The 14,332-nt window shown below is 44.5% G+C and overlaps 1 protein-coding gene across 2 annotated transcripts in view; it reads left to right on the forward strand.

The window, feature by feature from the left end:
- Window positions 1–14,110, forward strand: part of aplp1 (amyloid beta (A4) precursor-like protein 1) — a 51,178-nt gene extending 37,068 nt beyond the window's left edge. The window contains exons 4-17 of one of the 2 annotated variants that reach the window (XM_035751482.2): window positions 2,202–2,314; window positions 3,770–3,960; window positions 4,046–4,425; window positions 5,235–5,362; window positions 5,856–5,930; window positions 6,058–6,216; window positions 6,645–6,773; window positions 7,369–7,468; window positions 7,845–8,012; window positions 8,150–8,173; window positions 8,294–8,358; window positions 8,735–8,800; window positions 8,955–9,098; window positions 10,813–14,110. In XM_035751482.2, coding sequence (XP_035607375.1) covers window positions 2,202–2,314; window positions 3,770–3,960; window positions 4,046–4,425; window positions 5,235–5,362; window positions 5,856–5,930; window positions 6,058–6,216; window positions 6,645–6,773; window positions 7,369–7,468; window positions 7,845–8,012; window positions 8,150–8,173; window positions 8,294–8,358; window positions 8,735–8,800; window positions 8,955–9,098; window positions 10,813–10,911 — 1,841 coding nt within the window. In that variant the 3' untranslated portion in view covers window positions 10,912–14,110. Of the gene's footprint in view, window positions 1–2,201; window positions 2,315–3,769; window positions 3,961–4,045; window positions 4,426–5,234; window positions 5,363–5,855; window positions 5,931–6,057; window positions 6,217–6,644; window positions 6,774–7,368; window positions 7,469–7,844; window positions 8,013–8,149; window positions 8,174–8,293; window positions 8,359–8,734; window positions 8,801–8,954; window positions 9,099–10,809 lie in introns of both variants that reach the window. The other variant, XM_035751481.2, reaches the window with a different exon arrangement.
- Window positions 14,111–14,332: the final 222 nt, after the last annotated feature.

The following is a 14,332-nucleotide window of genomic DNA, read 5'->3' on the forward strand; positions in this document are numbered from 1 at the left end:
CTTATACAATTAGTAACCCTAACATGTAATCCAAATTGCTTTAAAAAATTACATTAATGGAAATGATGTACAAATAATTGTGAGTGCTGGGAACATACAGTGCTCTGCCTATAATAAAATGAACAGACATTTGCCCCAATATCTACTGTATATACCTCCGCTAATTTACCTACACACCTCAATCCAATTACCCACACACCCCATCCCTCTCTCCCCATGCCCTAACCCTAACACCCACATGCCAATACCCTAATATTGATACAATCAAGTACTGATACACCTATATCCTAGCCCTGAATGATACACCCATAGCCTAGCCCTGAATGATACACCCATAGCCTAGCCCTGAATGATATACCCATTTTTATTTTTTTATTTCACCTTTATTTAACCAGGTAGGCTAGTTGAGAACAAGTTCTCATTTGCAACTGCGACCTGGCCAAGAGTTACACATGGAATAAACAAACATGCAGTCAATAATACAGTAGAAAAGTATCTATACAGCATGTGCAAATGAGGTAGGATAAGGGAGGTAAGGCAATAAAAAAGCCATGGTGGCGAAATAATTACAATGTAGCAATTAAACACTGGAATGGTAGATGTGCAGAAGATGAATGTGCAATTAGAGATACTGGGGTGCAAAGGAGCAAGATAAATAAATAAATACAGTATGGGGATGAAGTAGTTGGATGGGCTATTTACAGATGGGCTATGTACAGGTGTAATGATCTGTGAGCATGCACACATTCTCATCGACTGGCTTGCAGTGGAGCTGGTTGAGAGCTTCAAGTTCAACAAACCAATATGGTCCGAGCACACCAAGACCGTCATGAAGAGGGCACGACAAAACCTATTCCCCCTCAGGAGACTGAAAAGATTTGGCATTTGTCCTCAGCTCCTCAAAAGGTCCTACAGCTGCACCATCGAAAGCATCACTGGTTGCATCACTGCCTGGTATGGCAACTGCTCGGCCTCCGACCGCAAGGCACTACAGAGGGTAGTGCAAACGGCCCAGCTTCCTGCCATCCAGGACCCCTATACCAGGAAGTACCAGGCAGTGTCAGAGGAAAGCCCTAAAAACTGTCATGGACTGTTCTCTCTGCTACCGCACGGCAAGCGGTACTGGAGCGCCAAGTCTAGGTCCAAGAGGCTTCTAAACAGCTTCTATCCCCAGCCATAAAACTCCTGAACACCCAATCAAATGGCTACCCAGAGTATTTGCATTGCCCCCCCCCACCCCCTTCTTTTACACCGCTACTACTCTCTGTTGTTATCATCTATGCATAGTCACTTTAATAACTTCATGTACATATTACCTCAACTAACTGGTGCCCCCACACATTGACTCTGCACCGGTACCCCCCTGTATATAGTCTTGTTATTTTACGGCTGCTCTTTAATTTCTTGTTACTTTTATTTCTTATTCTTATTTTGTCGGTTAGGGGCTCGTAAGTAAGCATTTCACTGTAAGGTCTCTACAGCTGTTGTATTCGTCGCATGTGACACATTTTAAAAAATATATATATATATTTTATCTTTATTTAACTAGGCAAGTCAGTTAAGAACAAATTCTTATTTTCAATGAAGGCCTAGGAACAGTGGGTTAACTGCCTGTTCAGGGGCAGAACAACAGATTTTTACCTTGTCAGCTCGGGATTCCATCTTGCAACCTTTTGGTTACTAGTCCAACGCTCTAACCACTAGGCTACCTGCCGCCCCTAATAAAATGTTATTTTTAATCATACTCGACACCTTTATAATGCATAATATATTGCTTATTTGTTAATAAATACAACTTTAACTTCTCTAGAGCATGTGAAGTATAAAAGTTATTATTTTCACTATTGTTAACGATGGAATCAAATTACTTAAATTAAAATCTGAAATTAAGCATATTTCACATTTTTCTGTCCTTGACTGACTGCCTGCAGCTATTGAAAGTAGAACTGCAGGCAGCAGCACACCATTGTGTTCTGGATCAATCTCCACTCCCCTCCTCAGCCCAGACAGTTCAGAGGCACTGTAATGAGTTGGCATTATATTATTATACTGAACCTTTCTAGTTCAAGTCTCTCTCTCTCGCTCTCTGGTTTATGGATGTTTATCAATGTTTTTTTATCAATTAAAAAATGTTACAACCAAGGAAAGTATTAAAATATTCTCCCTCTCATTCCATTTCCCTCCTCTCTCTCGCTCTGCAGTGGGTGAGTATGTGAGTGAAGCCCTGTTGGTTCCAGACCGATGCCGTTTCCTGCACCAGGAACAGATGGATGCCTGTGAGAGCTACGTCTACTGGCATAACATAGCTAAGGAGGTGCGGTGGAGCGACATTATATTAGCTAAGATTATATTAGAGTTAATGAAATTTCAATTAATTTCTTAAGTTTGAATTGGGTTTTAACACCACTAGGACTCTTTTATAGAGAGTTAGCATAGACTTCTATGAGACATTAAACTTGGACTTGGGCTAATTAAGTCAATAACTAAACTGCAATGTAGACTACAGTAAAAGACTGAGGCTGGAAGCTAACTGTACCCAGCTGGGTGTAGTGTAACATACAGTATCATACTGTATCTGCAGAGAGAGCAGCTAGAGGAGTTTAATATAGGCCAGGGAGGTGAGGCAGTCTATTGGAGGCCGGGGAGGTGAGGCAGTCTATTGGAGGCCGGGGAGGTGAGGCAGTCTATTGGAGGCCGGGAGGTGAGGCAGTCTATTGGAGGCCAGGGAGGTGAGGCAGTCTATTGGAGGCCGGGGAGGTGAGGCAGTCTATTGGAGGCCGGGGAGGTGAGGCAGTCTATTGGAGGCCGGGGAGGTGAGGCAGTCTATTGGAGGCCAGGGAGGTGAGGCAGTCTATTGGAGGCCAGGGAGGTGAGGCAGTCTATTGGAGGCCGGGAGGTGAGGCAGTCTATTGGAGGCCGGGAGGTGAGGCAGTCTATTGGAGGCCAGGGAGGTGAGGCAGTCTATTGGAGGCCAGGGAGGTGAGGCAGTCTATTGGAGGCCGGGAGGTGAGGCAGTCTATTGGAGGCCGGGGAGGTGAGGCAGTCTATTGGAGGCCGGGGAGGTGAGGCAGTCTATTGGAGGCCAGGGAGGTGAGGCAGTCTATTGGAGGCCGGGGAGGTGAGGCAGTCTATTGGAGGCCGGGGAGGTGAGGCAGTCTATTGGAGGCCGGGGAGGTGAGGCAGTCTATTGGAGGCCGGGGAGGTGAGGCAGTTTATTGGAGGCCGGGGAGGTGAGGCAGTTTATTGGAGGCCGGGGAGGTGAGGCCGTTGATTGGAGGCCGGGGAGGTGAGGCCGTTGATTGGAGGCCGTTGATTGGAGGCCGTTGATTGGAGGCCGTTGATTGGAGGCCGTTGATTGGAGGCCGTTGATTGGAGGCCGTTGATTGGAGGCCGGGGAGGTGAGGCCGTTTATTGGAGGCCGTTTATTGGAGGCCGGGGAGGTGAGGCCGTTGATTGGAGGCCGGGGAGGTGAGGCCGTTGATTGGAGGCCGTTGATTGGAGGCCGGGGAGGTGAGACCGTTTATTGGAGGCCGGGGAGGTGAGGCCGTTTATTGGATGCCGGGGAGGTGATGTAGGTTGTAGTTTTTATAATTCACCTTCATCATGCTGGTCGTGTTCTATTCCTCCTGCTAGTTAGTTCCCTTTGATCACACTCACATTTCCTCTCTTTTTCTATACACCCCTGATCTCTCTCTAGTTCACCTTGGTCTTTTCCAATCTTGATCCATGTTGAACAGATTTCTCTCATTTCTCACTCTTTCTGTTTCAGGCCTGCACAGCAGACAGTCTGGAGCTGCATAGTTATGGGATGCTGTTGCCGTGCGGAGAACGTTTCCGTGGGGTGGAGTATGTGTGCTGCCCGGGGAGGGGCGGGTCCAGTGGCAGAGGGGAGACGGAGGGAGGGGATGTTCTCCCAGCAGGACCCCAGGCCCTCACCCCTCAGGTCAAAGTCAACACAGGGTGAGTCCCATTACCCCTGCTGTCTGTGGTGATGATGGGGGAGATGATGATGATCATAATGTTTGACCTTGTACCCCATTCCCAGAGTCAAAGTGACAACACCCTCCCCAAGCCCCTCTCCTGACACCGATGTGGATGAGGCAGACATGGAGGAGGAAGACGATGAGATGGTGGAAGAGAATGAGCAGGTGGTGGAAGAGGATGAGGAAGAGGAGGAGGCCGTAGAGGATGATGAGGAGGAGGAGGAGGAAGAGGAGGAGGAGGAGGAGGAGGAGGAGGAGCAGCAGCAGCAGCAGGAGGTTGCAGAAGCAGCAGCAGTGAAAGACCCAGAGGAGTATGAGTACTCCATTGACTCTGGCCCCTACCAGGCTACTGACTACACAGACTCCTTCTACTATGAGAAAGGCCAGGGTCAGACTGGTCGCAACCCCTCCACATCCCCACCCCAGACCAGGGGAGACAGCCGTGAGTAACCATCTACCTTCTATTTCACAGTTACATCTTCGCCCTGTCCAGAAACAATTCTTAGCCCCTACTTACCACCTCTCAACTAGATCTGAGAGGATTTCATGGGCATAAGCTTTATTGGAATACCACTTTGCCCTAGATGAAATTTTATCCATATTGTCTATATTCTTACCTACAAAAGTCGAGAAGTGGGGTATTAAGTAGTGTCTAGGTTTTGTGTCTAGTCTGGACCTTTCTCTCTAAAGGCCAGTCTCAGTAAGGGAATGGACTGTAGTTGCTACCCTTAGTGGTTAACAGGGCAGTAAAAAGACTGGGTAAATGCTGACATCACTCTCCCATCTCCCACTTACTCTTACCTACTGGGGAATGAACTGTAGTGCCCAGTTAGCATCTCCAATACTTTCTCTCTCTCACGCTATCTTTGTAATAGACTAAGGATGATTACACATACGCATGCATGCAAGGGCATACACACACATGCATGCGCACACACACTCACCATGCCTATCTGTCTGGCTGGATATAGGAGATGGGAGTGGCTGGCTGATGTATTTACAGCACTACACGTCTCCAAATCAATAATGCTGACTGTTCACCCTACTATCTGGATCAATGGCTGTCTGACTCTCTCTCTCCGGGTAATGGCAATGATTGGGATATCTTTCGGTCTCCCTCATCTTCCCCCTGTCTCTCTTTTTGCCTGTATCTCTGTCTCGCTCTCTCTTCTCCTTTGTTTTCCATCCTTTATTCTCCCTCCTCTCATTCCCCTTCTCTCCTTATCCCCCTCTCCTCCTTCTCCTCTGTAGTACCCACCCCTCGCCCCACAGATGGCGTGGATGTTTACTTCGAGATGCCAGGGGACGACAGTGAACACGCCAACTTCCTGCGTGCCAAGATGGACCTGGAGGAGCGGCGAATGAAACGTATCAATGAGGTAAGGTGGACAGGGAGGCGGGTTTGGACAGGCAATGAACCAATAAGAAGAGGCCAGGCCTGCTGTGCTGTTTCCATATCTGTGATCTCCTACAGAACCCACTGTTGGAAAATTGCTCTGGGACCTGACGTGAGGTCTTAATGCAATATTAATATATTGGGAGAATCACAATTGAATACTCTTTGTGTCCTCTCTCCTCAACTCCTTCTCAAAACCCATTGGAGGAGAAGGTCAGGGGAGGGGGGATGCTGGTTTTCTCATCCAATCGGTTTTGAGAAGGTGAGGATGTGAGGAGTATGCAATTGAGATTGTCCCACTGTTCAAGTGAACCAAGCCAAGTGGATACCCATAAACAGACAGACTTTCTTAATAGCTGGAGATTGAGGCGGATATGGAGCATTTTAAACATCAGAATGGTCCTCAGTGGATTCCTGTCTGAGGAAATCTGTTTGTGTGTGTGTGTGAAGGACGTTAACGCATCTTGCCTTTTCAGATCATGAAGGAATGGGCTGAGGCTGACAACCAATCCAAGAACCTGCCCAAGTCTGACCGCCAGGCCCTTAATGAGGTAAGAAGATGAAATAGGAAGAGGGGATGGAAGAAAGGAGATGGGGATTAAAGAAGGAAGAAAAGATGGGAGATGAACACTCATACACCTATTAACACAACAATGATCCCCTCTCCTCTCCCCCCAGCATTTCCAGTCTGTGTTGCAGACTCTGGAGGAGCAGGTGGCAGGGGAGAGACAGAGGCTGGTGGAGACCCACCTGGCCCGCGTGGTGGCCACCCTCAACAACAACCGCAGACTGGCCTTGGAGAGCTACCTGACCGCCGTGCAGGCCGAGCCCCCACAGGTCCGCAGACAGCAGGGGCAGCAGGGATATCTACATTTTCTTAGGCAGAGAACATTACTGTACAGAACTGCAACGCTGCTGGGTTTTTCACGCTCAACAATTTCCTGTGTGTATCAAGAATGGTCCACCCACCCAAAGGACATCCAGACAACTTGACACAACTGTGGGAAGCATTGGAGTCAACATGGGGCAGCATCCCTGTGGAACGCTTTTGACACCTTGTAGAGTCCATGACCTGAATTGAGGCTGTTCTGAGGGCAAAGGGAGGGGTGCAACTCAATATTAGGAAGGTGTTCCTTATGTTTGGTATACTCGGTGTATATTTGTTAGGCAGAGAGTATGAGTGGACTATAGTGTGTTGTTCATTTCTTCCACACCTTCTCCACCCCCTCCATTCTCTGACTACAATATCCCTCTCCTCTCAACAGCCGGAGCGGGTGCTGCAGTCTCTGAAGCGATACATGGCAGCAGAGCAGAAGGACCGCAGACACACTCTGAGACACTACCAGCATATTGAGGCCGTCGACCCCCAGAAAGCTGAGCAGATGAAGTTCCAGGTGTGAAATGAGAATATACTAGAATATACTAGGATGAAAAGATACTGTACCTCTTCCTTAAGCAGTGATGCTGCTTCATGAAAAATTGATGCTCATGAAATAACTCTTAAAGGGGCAATCAGCTGTTGAAACAATAAATAAAAAAGTGTATCCCCGCCCCTGTTTCGGTAAAAAGCTGAGGGATCGGGCTGGAGAAATGTAACCACTCTCAAGTTCATAGACAGAGCTATGGATACTGTGACTGACCATTCATGATATCAATTATGTTTTTGAGGCTATTGGAGTAAAACAAGCTTATAGGTTGGGTTCTAATGGGGTACCACAGTTGAACTAAGCTCATGGGGCATTTATAAATTATATTTGTCAAGAATCAATGGGTACATATACTTTATTTATATGTCCAAAAATGCATGTAGCAACTGCAGATTGCCCCTTTACCAAAATGATCAAAACTGATGTCATAATCATCCTTAACAGCCAAACTCATTTTCACTTGTAAATGTCAATACATTAAACCAACACATGACACTTTCAGACTCTGTGGGGGCTTTGTCTTGTAATGAACCTAACCAGCATTGATCTCTTGGGGTTGCAGGTCTACACCCACCTCCATGTGATTGAGGAGAGGATGAACCAGAGCTTGGCATTACTCTACAAGGTCCCTGCCTTGGCTGAGGAGCTGCACGATGATATCCGTACGCTACACTCCTCTTTACTCTCCATGTAGACCAGGATGTGGGGTTACTGCCCTTGTCATAATATTCATGTTTTAGTTCATTCATAAGACATTTAGAAAGAGATAAGATAGCATTTATCATGATGTCTTTTGTAAGACATTCAAAGTTCCAAATACACATTATCTAATTAGTAGGTTATTATTATCTTGTAATGTCTCTAGGGAACTCTCAAACAGAAAATAAGGGATTGGTGTATATAAGGTGTAAATACGTTTTACCGTAAATACATTATACTGTACTGTATATCAAGCTGGGTAGCACTTTAGTTTATTGTATTTCTCTAAACACCTTTCCTGTGTTTAAAACCTCCTTGTTTCTCCCTCCCTCCCTGTAGAGGAGCTGGTGAAGGCGGAGCGAGGAGACATCAGTGAGCTCATGACCACTTCCTTCTCTGAGACACGCACCACCGAGGAGCTACTTCCTGCTGAGAGTGAGGAGGAGAAGGATGACGAGGAGGAGGAGGAGAGAGCCTTCCAGAACAGGCCCTACCCACCCCACATTGGTATGGACACACCCTCATGAATGCACGCATACACACAAAATGTTTCCTCTTCAAATAGTTCAGGAATGAATTAATTTATTTGAATACAAGCAGTAGTTAACATTTTTACTTTTCTCTATTGTTTCTGTCCTGTCAAGACCCACAGCCCAACACTAAGAAAGGTGAGTTAAAGGGAAGGGACATGAAGTGTGATATTTGTCTGCCAAAATGTCATTTTTAAAGAAAGAAAAAGTTGAAGTTGATCATGGCTGAATCTGTGTGTTTTCTGCCTCTGCACTCAGCCTCTACAGACGAATATGACTATGCCACATCTGAGAGAAGCCCCACGTATGAATATGAGGAGAAAGTGAGAAACATCTATTTTTTTTATTGCAAACATACACGTCACTTTACAGACATGGCCTCCTACTTGCACTTGTGTTTACAGCACAGCCAAGAGATACGCTTACACACATTATGTCAATCATCTCTCCCTCATCCCTACCCACTTTAAATCTCACCCCCTCGTGTGTATATGGAAAAATGGCTTGTGTCGCACTGCAGCCTCCACATCATAAACTGCTACATTTTTACTCACTTACTATAACATCCTCCCACAGCAGGAAGTCAACTCCCATAGATATGTAGTTAATGTGTTCTATTTAATTCTGTGGTACTTCCTCTGTAATGACCTATTAAATAACCCCCTCTCTCTCTCTCTTTCTCTTGCTCTCACTCTCTAGATTAACACCTCTGTGGAGCTCAAGCAGGTGGTCTACAAGTCTCCTGAGATCCAGACCGATGAACTGGTGAGTCTGCTACCTAGATAAGTGTCTGGATGGGCTGGGCGGACCCATCCCCTCTTGTGGTATTGTAAGTCATTCCCATGATGATATCAACCTCTAATTTCTCCATCTTCCCCTCTTTCTGCCCTCTCTTCACCTTTTCTGTTTCTGTCCTTAGCAACCAGATGCCCTGGAGACGTTCAACCGCGGGGCCATGGTGGGGTTGCTGGTGGTTGCTGTGGCCATCGCCATGGTGATGGTGATTAGTCTGTTGCTGGTGCGCAGGAAGCCGTATGGCACCATCAGCCACGGCATCGTGGAGGTAGGAGGCAGGGAATCCGACAGAACCTGGACACTTTGATGCTTTCAGTAGATCTCATTATTGCACATGAAATCAAATCAAAGTGTATTTGTCACGTGCACTGAATACAACCTTACAGTGAAATGCTTACTTACAGGCTCCAAGTGTGTGTGTGTGTGTGTGTGTGTGTGTGTGTGTGTGTGTGTGTGTGTGTGTGTGTGTGTGTGTGTGTGTGTGTGTGTGTGTGTGTGTGTGTGTGTGTGTGTGTGTGTGTGTGTGTGTGTGTGTGTGTGTGTGTGTGTGTGTGTGTGTGTGAAGAAATAAAACAACAGTGAAAATAAGAGTAGCAAGGCGGTGTAGCCTAGTGGTTAGAGCGTTGGACTAGTAACCGGAAGGTTGCGAGTTCAAACCCCCGAGCTGACAAGGTACAAATCTGTCGTTCTGCCCCTGAACAGGCAGTTAACCCACTGATTCCCAGGCCGTCATTGAAAATAAGAATGTGTTCTTAACTGACTTGCCTGGTTAAATAAAGGTAAAATTAAAAAATAAATAAAATACAGACACCAGTTAGTCAGGCTTATTGAGGTAGTATGTACATGTCGGTATGGTTAAAGTGACTATGCATATATGATGAACATAGAGTAGCAGTAGCGTAAAAAGAGGGGTTGGTGGGACACAATGCAGATTGCCCAGTTAGCCAATGTGCAGGAGCACTGGTTGGTTGGGCCAATTGAGGTAGTATGTACATGAATGTATGGTTAAAGTGACTATGCATATAAGATAAACAGAGAGTAGCAGCAGCGTAAAAGAGGGGTTGGGGGGGGGGCACACAATGCAAATAGTCCGGGTAAACATTGGTAAAAACTGTTGAAGCCTTTTTGTCCTAGACTTGGCACTCCGGTACCACTTGCCATGCGGTAGTAGAGAGAACAGTCTATGACTGGGGTGGCTGGCGTCTTTGACCATTTTTAGGGTCTTTGACCATTTTTAGGTCCTTCCTCTGACACCGCCTGGTGTAGAGGTTCTGGATGGCAGGCAGCTTTGTGTGGGTTTAAGTATTGTTTTTACTTCTCTGACGAAGGCTTCATCCGATCTCAATGTCATAAACCTTCTTCCTTGATCATCCATCATGATCATCATCCCTTCCAGTTCCATTATTCTCACAATTTGTTGATTAGTTTTTTGTTTGTACAGCTTTTAGCTGTATGTAAAATAAAACTAAACTAAAACTAAACACAATCAATCAAATGTATTTTATAAAACCTTTTATTACATCAGCAGTTGTCACAGTGCTTTACAGATGCCCAGCCTAAAACCCCAGAGAGAAAGCAATGCAGATATGGAAGCCTAGAGGCTAGGAAAAACTCCCTAAAAAGCATAAACCTACTATAGGATGAAACCTAGAGCGAGATCAGGCTCTGAGGGTTGTCCAGGGTGGAGATGCATGTGGCCATTAAGGCCAGATCATTTTTGTTCATAGATGACCAGCAGGTTCAAATCATAACCATGGTGGCTATAGAGGGCGCAACAGAGCAACATCTCAGGAGTAAATGTCAGTTGGCTTGTCGTAGGCAGGTATTCAAAGTGTCTCTCCCTGCAGCGGCAGGTAGGAGAGGCACTTTATGCTTATAGCACAATAGTGTCTCCTACTTCCTGCTGATAGCACTTCCTTATACCGTAGCATTGTACTGTATCTGTATCAGTATGACATTTGACCCTCCGTGTCTCATAGCAGGTTGACCCCATGCTGACCCCAGAGGAGCGCCAACTAAACAAGATGCAGAACCACGGCTACGAAAACCCCACCTACAAATTCTTTGAGCAAATGAACTGAGGTGGTGGGTGTGGCCTCCCGGTCATGCCCAATCACACGAGGTGCTCCCTTTCCTTGCTTCCCCTCCTAGGGGCAGTCCCAGTCACACCCCCTATGATGTATTAAGATGTATCATTACGACCAACACTTTAATGTAACTTGACAAGCAAATAGCGGGTATATGCCCCAAACCTCTGACCAACCATGTCCCCACATCAGTTTTTGGAATGTAAACCAGTAACAGAGACGTATTACCAACTGACCCATCCTCTTACTCTTCTGGTCTAGAATAAAGGGGTGGACATTAATGCCACAGTGTAACAATCATCTCCTTTGGAGAGATTCACTCCTGTCTACTTGGATAGGAATGCCATTGGAATGGCTTGAGTTGACCCCCTTATTCTTAATTAAATGGATTGGTATTTGTCAGAAACTGACTCAATGTTGAACACTGCATTTTGTTTGGTTGTGTATGTCATCTGTTTATTCTTTGTTGGATTGTGTTACAGCTCTGATTCATTATATTCCACTTCAGATAAATGGTGTAAAATGTGACCAAACAATATAGTACAGCTGATCTAAAACTCCACACAAACTGGTTCTCTATCTAAAGCTACAATGACTCTGACATGATGACCACCAAGCCAGCCCCACCTCCATGAGTCAATGTAGGACATCTTCTTTCAAAGCCAGGCACAGTTGTAAAGGTTAAGCAGAGATGAGGAGGTTGGGAATGTGAGGTATTGAAGCTTGATTAACTTAGTTGTTACTTAGGTATGACTTACACCAACACATATTATCAATCCATAGTAAAAATGGGTTGGTGGTCTTCTGATGTTCAGCCCAACCTCATCCTTCAGTCTGTGACATCTGACACAATCAGCACCCAGAGCCTATTCCATGTCATGTGAACTATATAATTGAACTAATGTACCAAATGTACCATTTAAGTTAAGTGAATGACTGCTACCTAAAAGAATTGTAACAAAGTAATGAGAAGTCCATTATTTTAATGAAAGCATGCAGATTTGGTGTATGATGCTACCGTCTTTGTGTTGTTCCTGTTCTTTGCTTTTGATAAGATGGAAATGTAATATCTTTAGAAAAAAATATGACTTCAAAATAGACATTTCTAGAATGAATTTGCATCAGTGTAATGGAATAATAACAAAAAAGAAGAATACCTTGTGCTGTTCAGAGAGAGAACATTTTCCTAACATGGCTGATTGAAAACGGACTGTTGTAAAAACCAGCACAAGGTGACACAATTAACTTCTGACTGAATGTATTTTAGGTAGACGTTGAGACTCCATTTCCTCTTCGATAGTGCATCACTCCCCTAGTAGAATCCCAAGGACAAACCTGTAATCAGTAGACAAGCTACATGTCCGAAACCTTCCTCATTATCTCACTAGTTTAACACTGAATGTCTCTTTCCACTATTTGCAGGTTTGAATGAGAACAGTGGGATGTCAATCATTGTTGTGGTACAATGGACTTCATCATTGTGGAACATAGTGATGTTGGCAAACATGGTGGTATTGGGTAACAGTTGCATGTAGAGGAGGTATGCCGAGGAATGGACTATTGCTCAGATTGGGTGGGACCACAATATTTGCTCTAGCACACCTTAGTGAGTTATTTTCAGTTTATTGCTTCAAATTCAAGTTGAATCTTTATTAGGGACATAGCAGGTTTCAGGCAGGATGAACATATAGACGCTGTATATAAACCAGTTGAATGTTAGTCCACTAGGGAGATGTTGCATCTCACTGATGCATCTGTCACAGTTATTATGATCAATATCATGCACTGTATATAGATAAGAAGGGATTGTCCCCTTTTCAATGGCTGATTGTTGACCTCTTGGATGGCTTTTATATTTAATTTATTTTCCACTACATGATTTTGTTACCAGAGAGAGTTCTTCGTGTTGGATGGTTACATACACAGTAGGAGGTTTCTTCATAATCAACAGTGTCAACTGCAACTACTGTTGGTCTACTGTACTACAGATGATCCTAACCAAAACCAATCAATCATCTTTCACTACTCTCAGAATTCTGAAAATGTTACTTTTTAAAACACCACCAGTCCTGAAGCATCCGGAGAGGTTCATAATTTATTTGTAACTCATGGCTAGGTTGTTCTGCTGTGTACTCCATGAAACCACTGGTGACACAAGGGAGTCAATTATTGATCACATCAGAGGAGAGATGTGGCTGACTCACCCTCAAACCATTCTGTTTTTTTTATTCAAACACTGCTTTGAATATAGGGAAGATGAGTTCAAATACTTGACCTCAGAGATTTGAATTTTCCATGTATTGCTTTTGGATTGTGGGAATCACAGGTTGTGGTTACTGCATCAAGATAATTAAGGAGCTGAGGTAGTCTTTGTATAATTTGTACAGCTCTGTTTCGTGAAAAACGTATGTTCACAGTTTAAGTCAGTTGAACCTTGTATCGATACTACTGAAACCATAGAAGAGAATAAGCTTGCCTGTGTTTCCCCAAAGACTCAAGGTTTTCCTACCAGCATTTAGCAGACGTAGAATGGTGTATACTGTAGTGACTGAACACACATTTGTATGTCCTCTCTTGATTAAGATACTTCTATGTTGGCCTTCCTCCCCTCCCCAGCCAATGAAAATGTAAACAATTATATGGAGAGTTTAATTGCTGCATTATTGCCTTTTACAATGCTGTGTTTTGGATGTAATTATGTATTTTTATTTCTAATAATCAATTGGATTGAGGGTCATGTTTTCTCACTGTATGAAAAATGTAGTAGCTTGTATAAGAATACCTATAGGCACCCTAAAGAGGTTATGTGATGTCTAACAGTTCAGATACAGTGGACATACTCTGTCAGTAAGTCTATAACTAGATTGTCCATGGTGTGGCGCCAAGGACAACTGTGAACAAATGATTGCTCTTTGTCAGACACAGATACTGGCTGTATATAATGTGAACTCCCACCATTTTGACTATACTCTGATTGGAATGATACCGATGACATCACTGAGGGAGCTGATCTTCAAATCCCTTCAGAACTTGACCAAACACATGCTTTGCTCTAGAAGAGGTCAGACAACTGACTAATTTGACCAATTGTCCCTGAGCTATGTTGAGTGTAATTCATGTGCAAGAAATCTGAGCAATGGAGATCTGATTAAGCTAATTAAAACTGTAATAAAATTTGAAATAACCCACAAAACACTGTTTCTTGAATCACTGTACTTCACCTCTGAGCATAGGATGGGATAGTTGTCTTGATTTTATAATATCAGCCAGCATGGGGTCACCAAGAGAGACACATGTGTTCTGTCACAGCTATAACCAGAGAGATATTCTCTGGTTATAATAACACATTAATAAACACACCACCCACAGGAAAGTGGAGTTTTGTAAAGTATGGCTTATGTTGTGTGGCTGGGTG

Source organism: Oncorhynchus keta, chromosome 34 (genome assembly GCF_023373465.1).
Source record: "Oncorhynchus keta strain PuntledgeMale-10-30-2019 chromosome 34, Oket_V2, whole genome shotgun sequence".
NCBI classification, from domain to species: domain Eukaryota; kingdom Metazoa; phylum Chordata; class Actinopteri; order Salmoniformes; family Salmonidae; genus Oncorhynchus; species Oncorhynchus keta.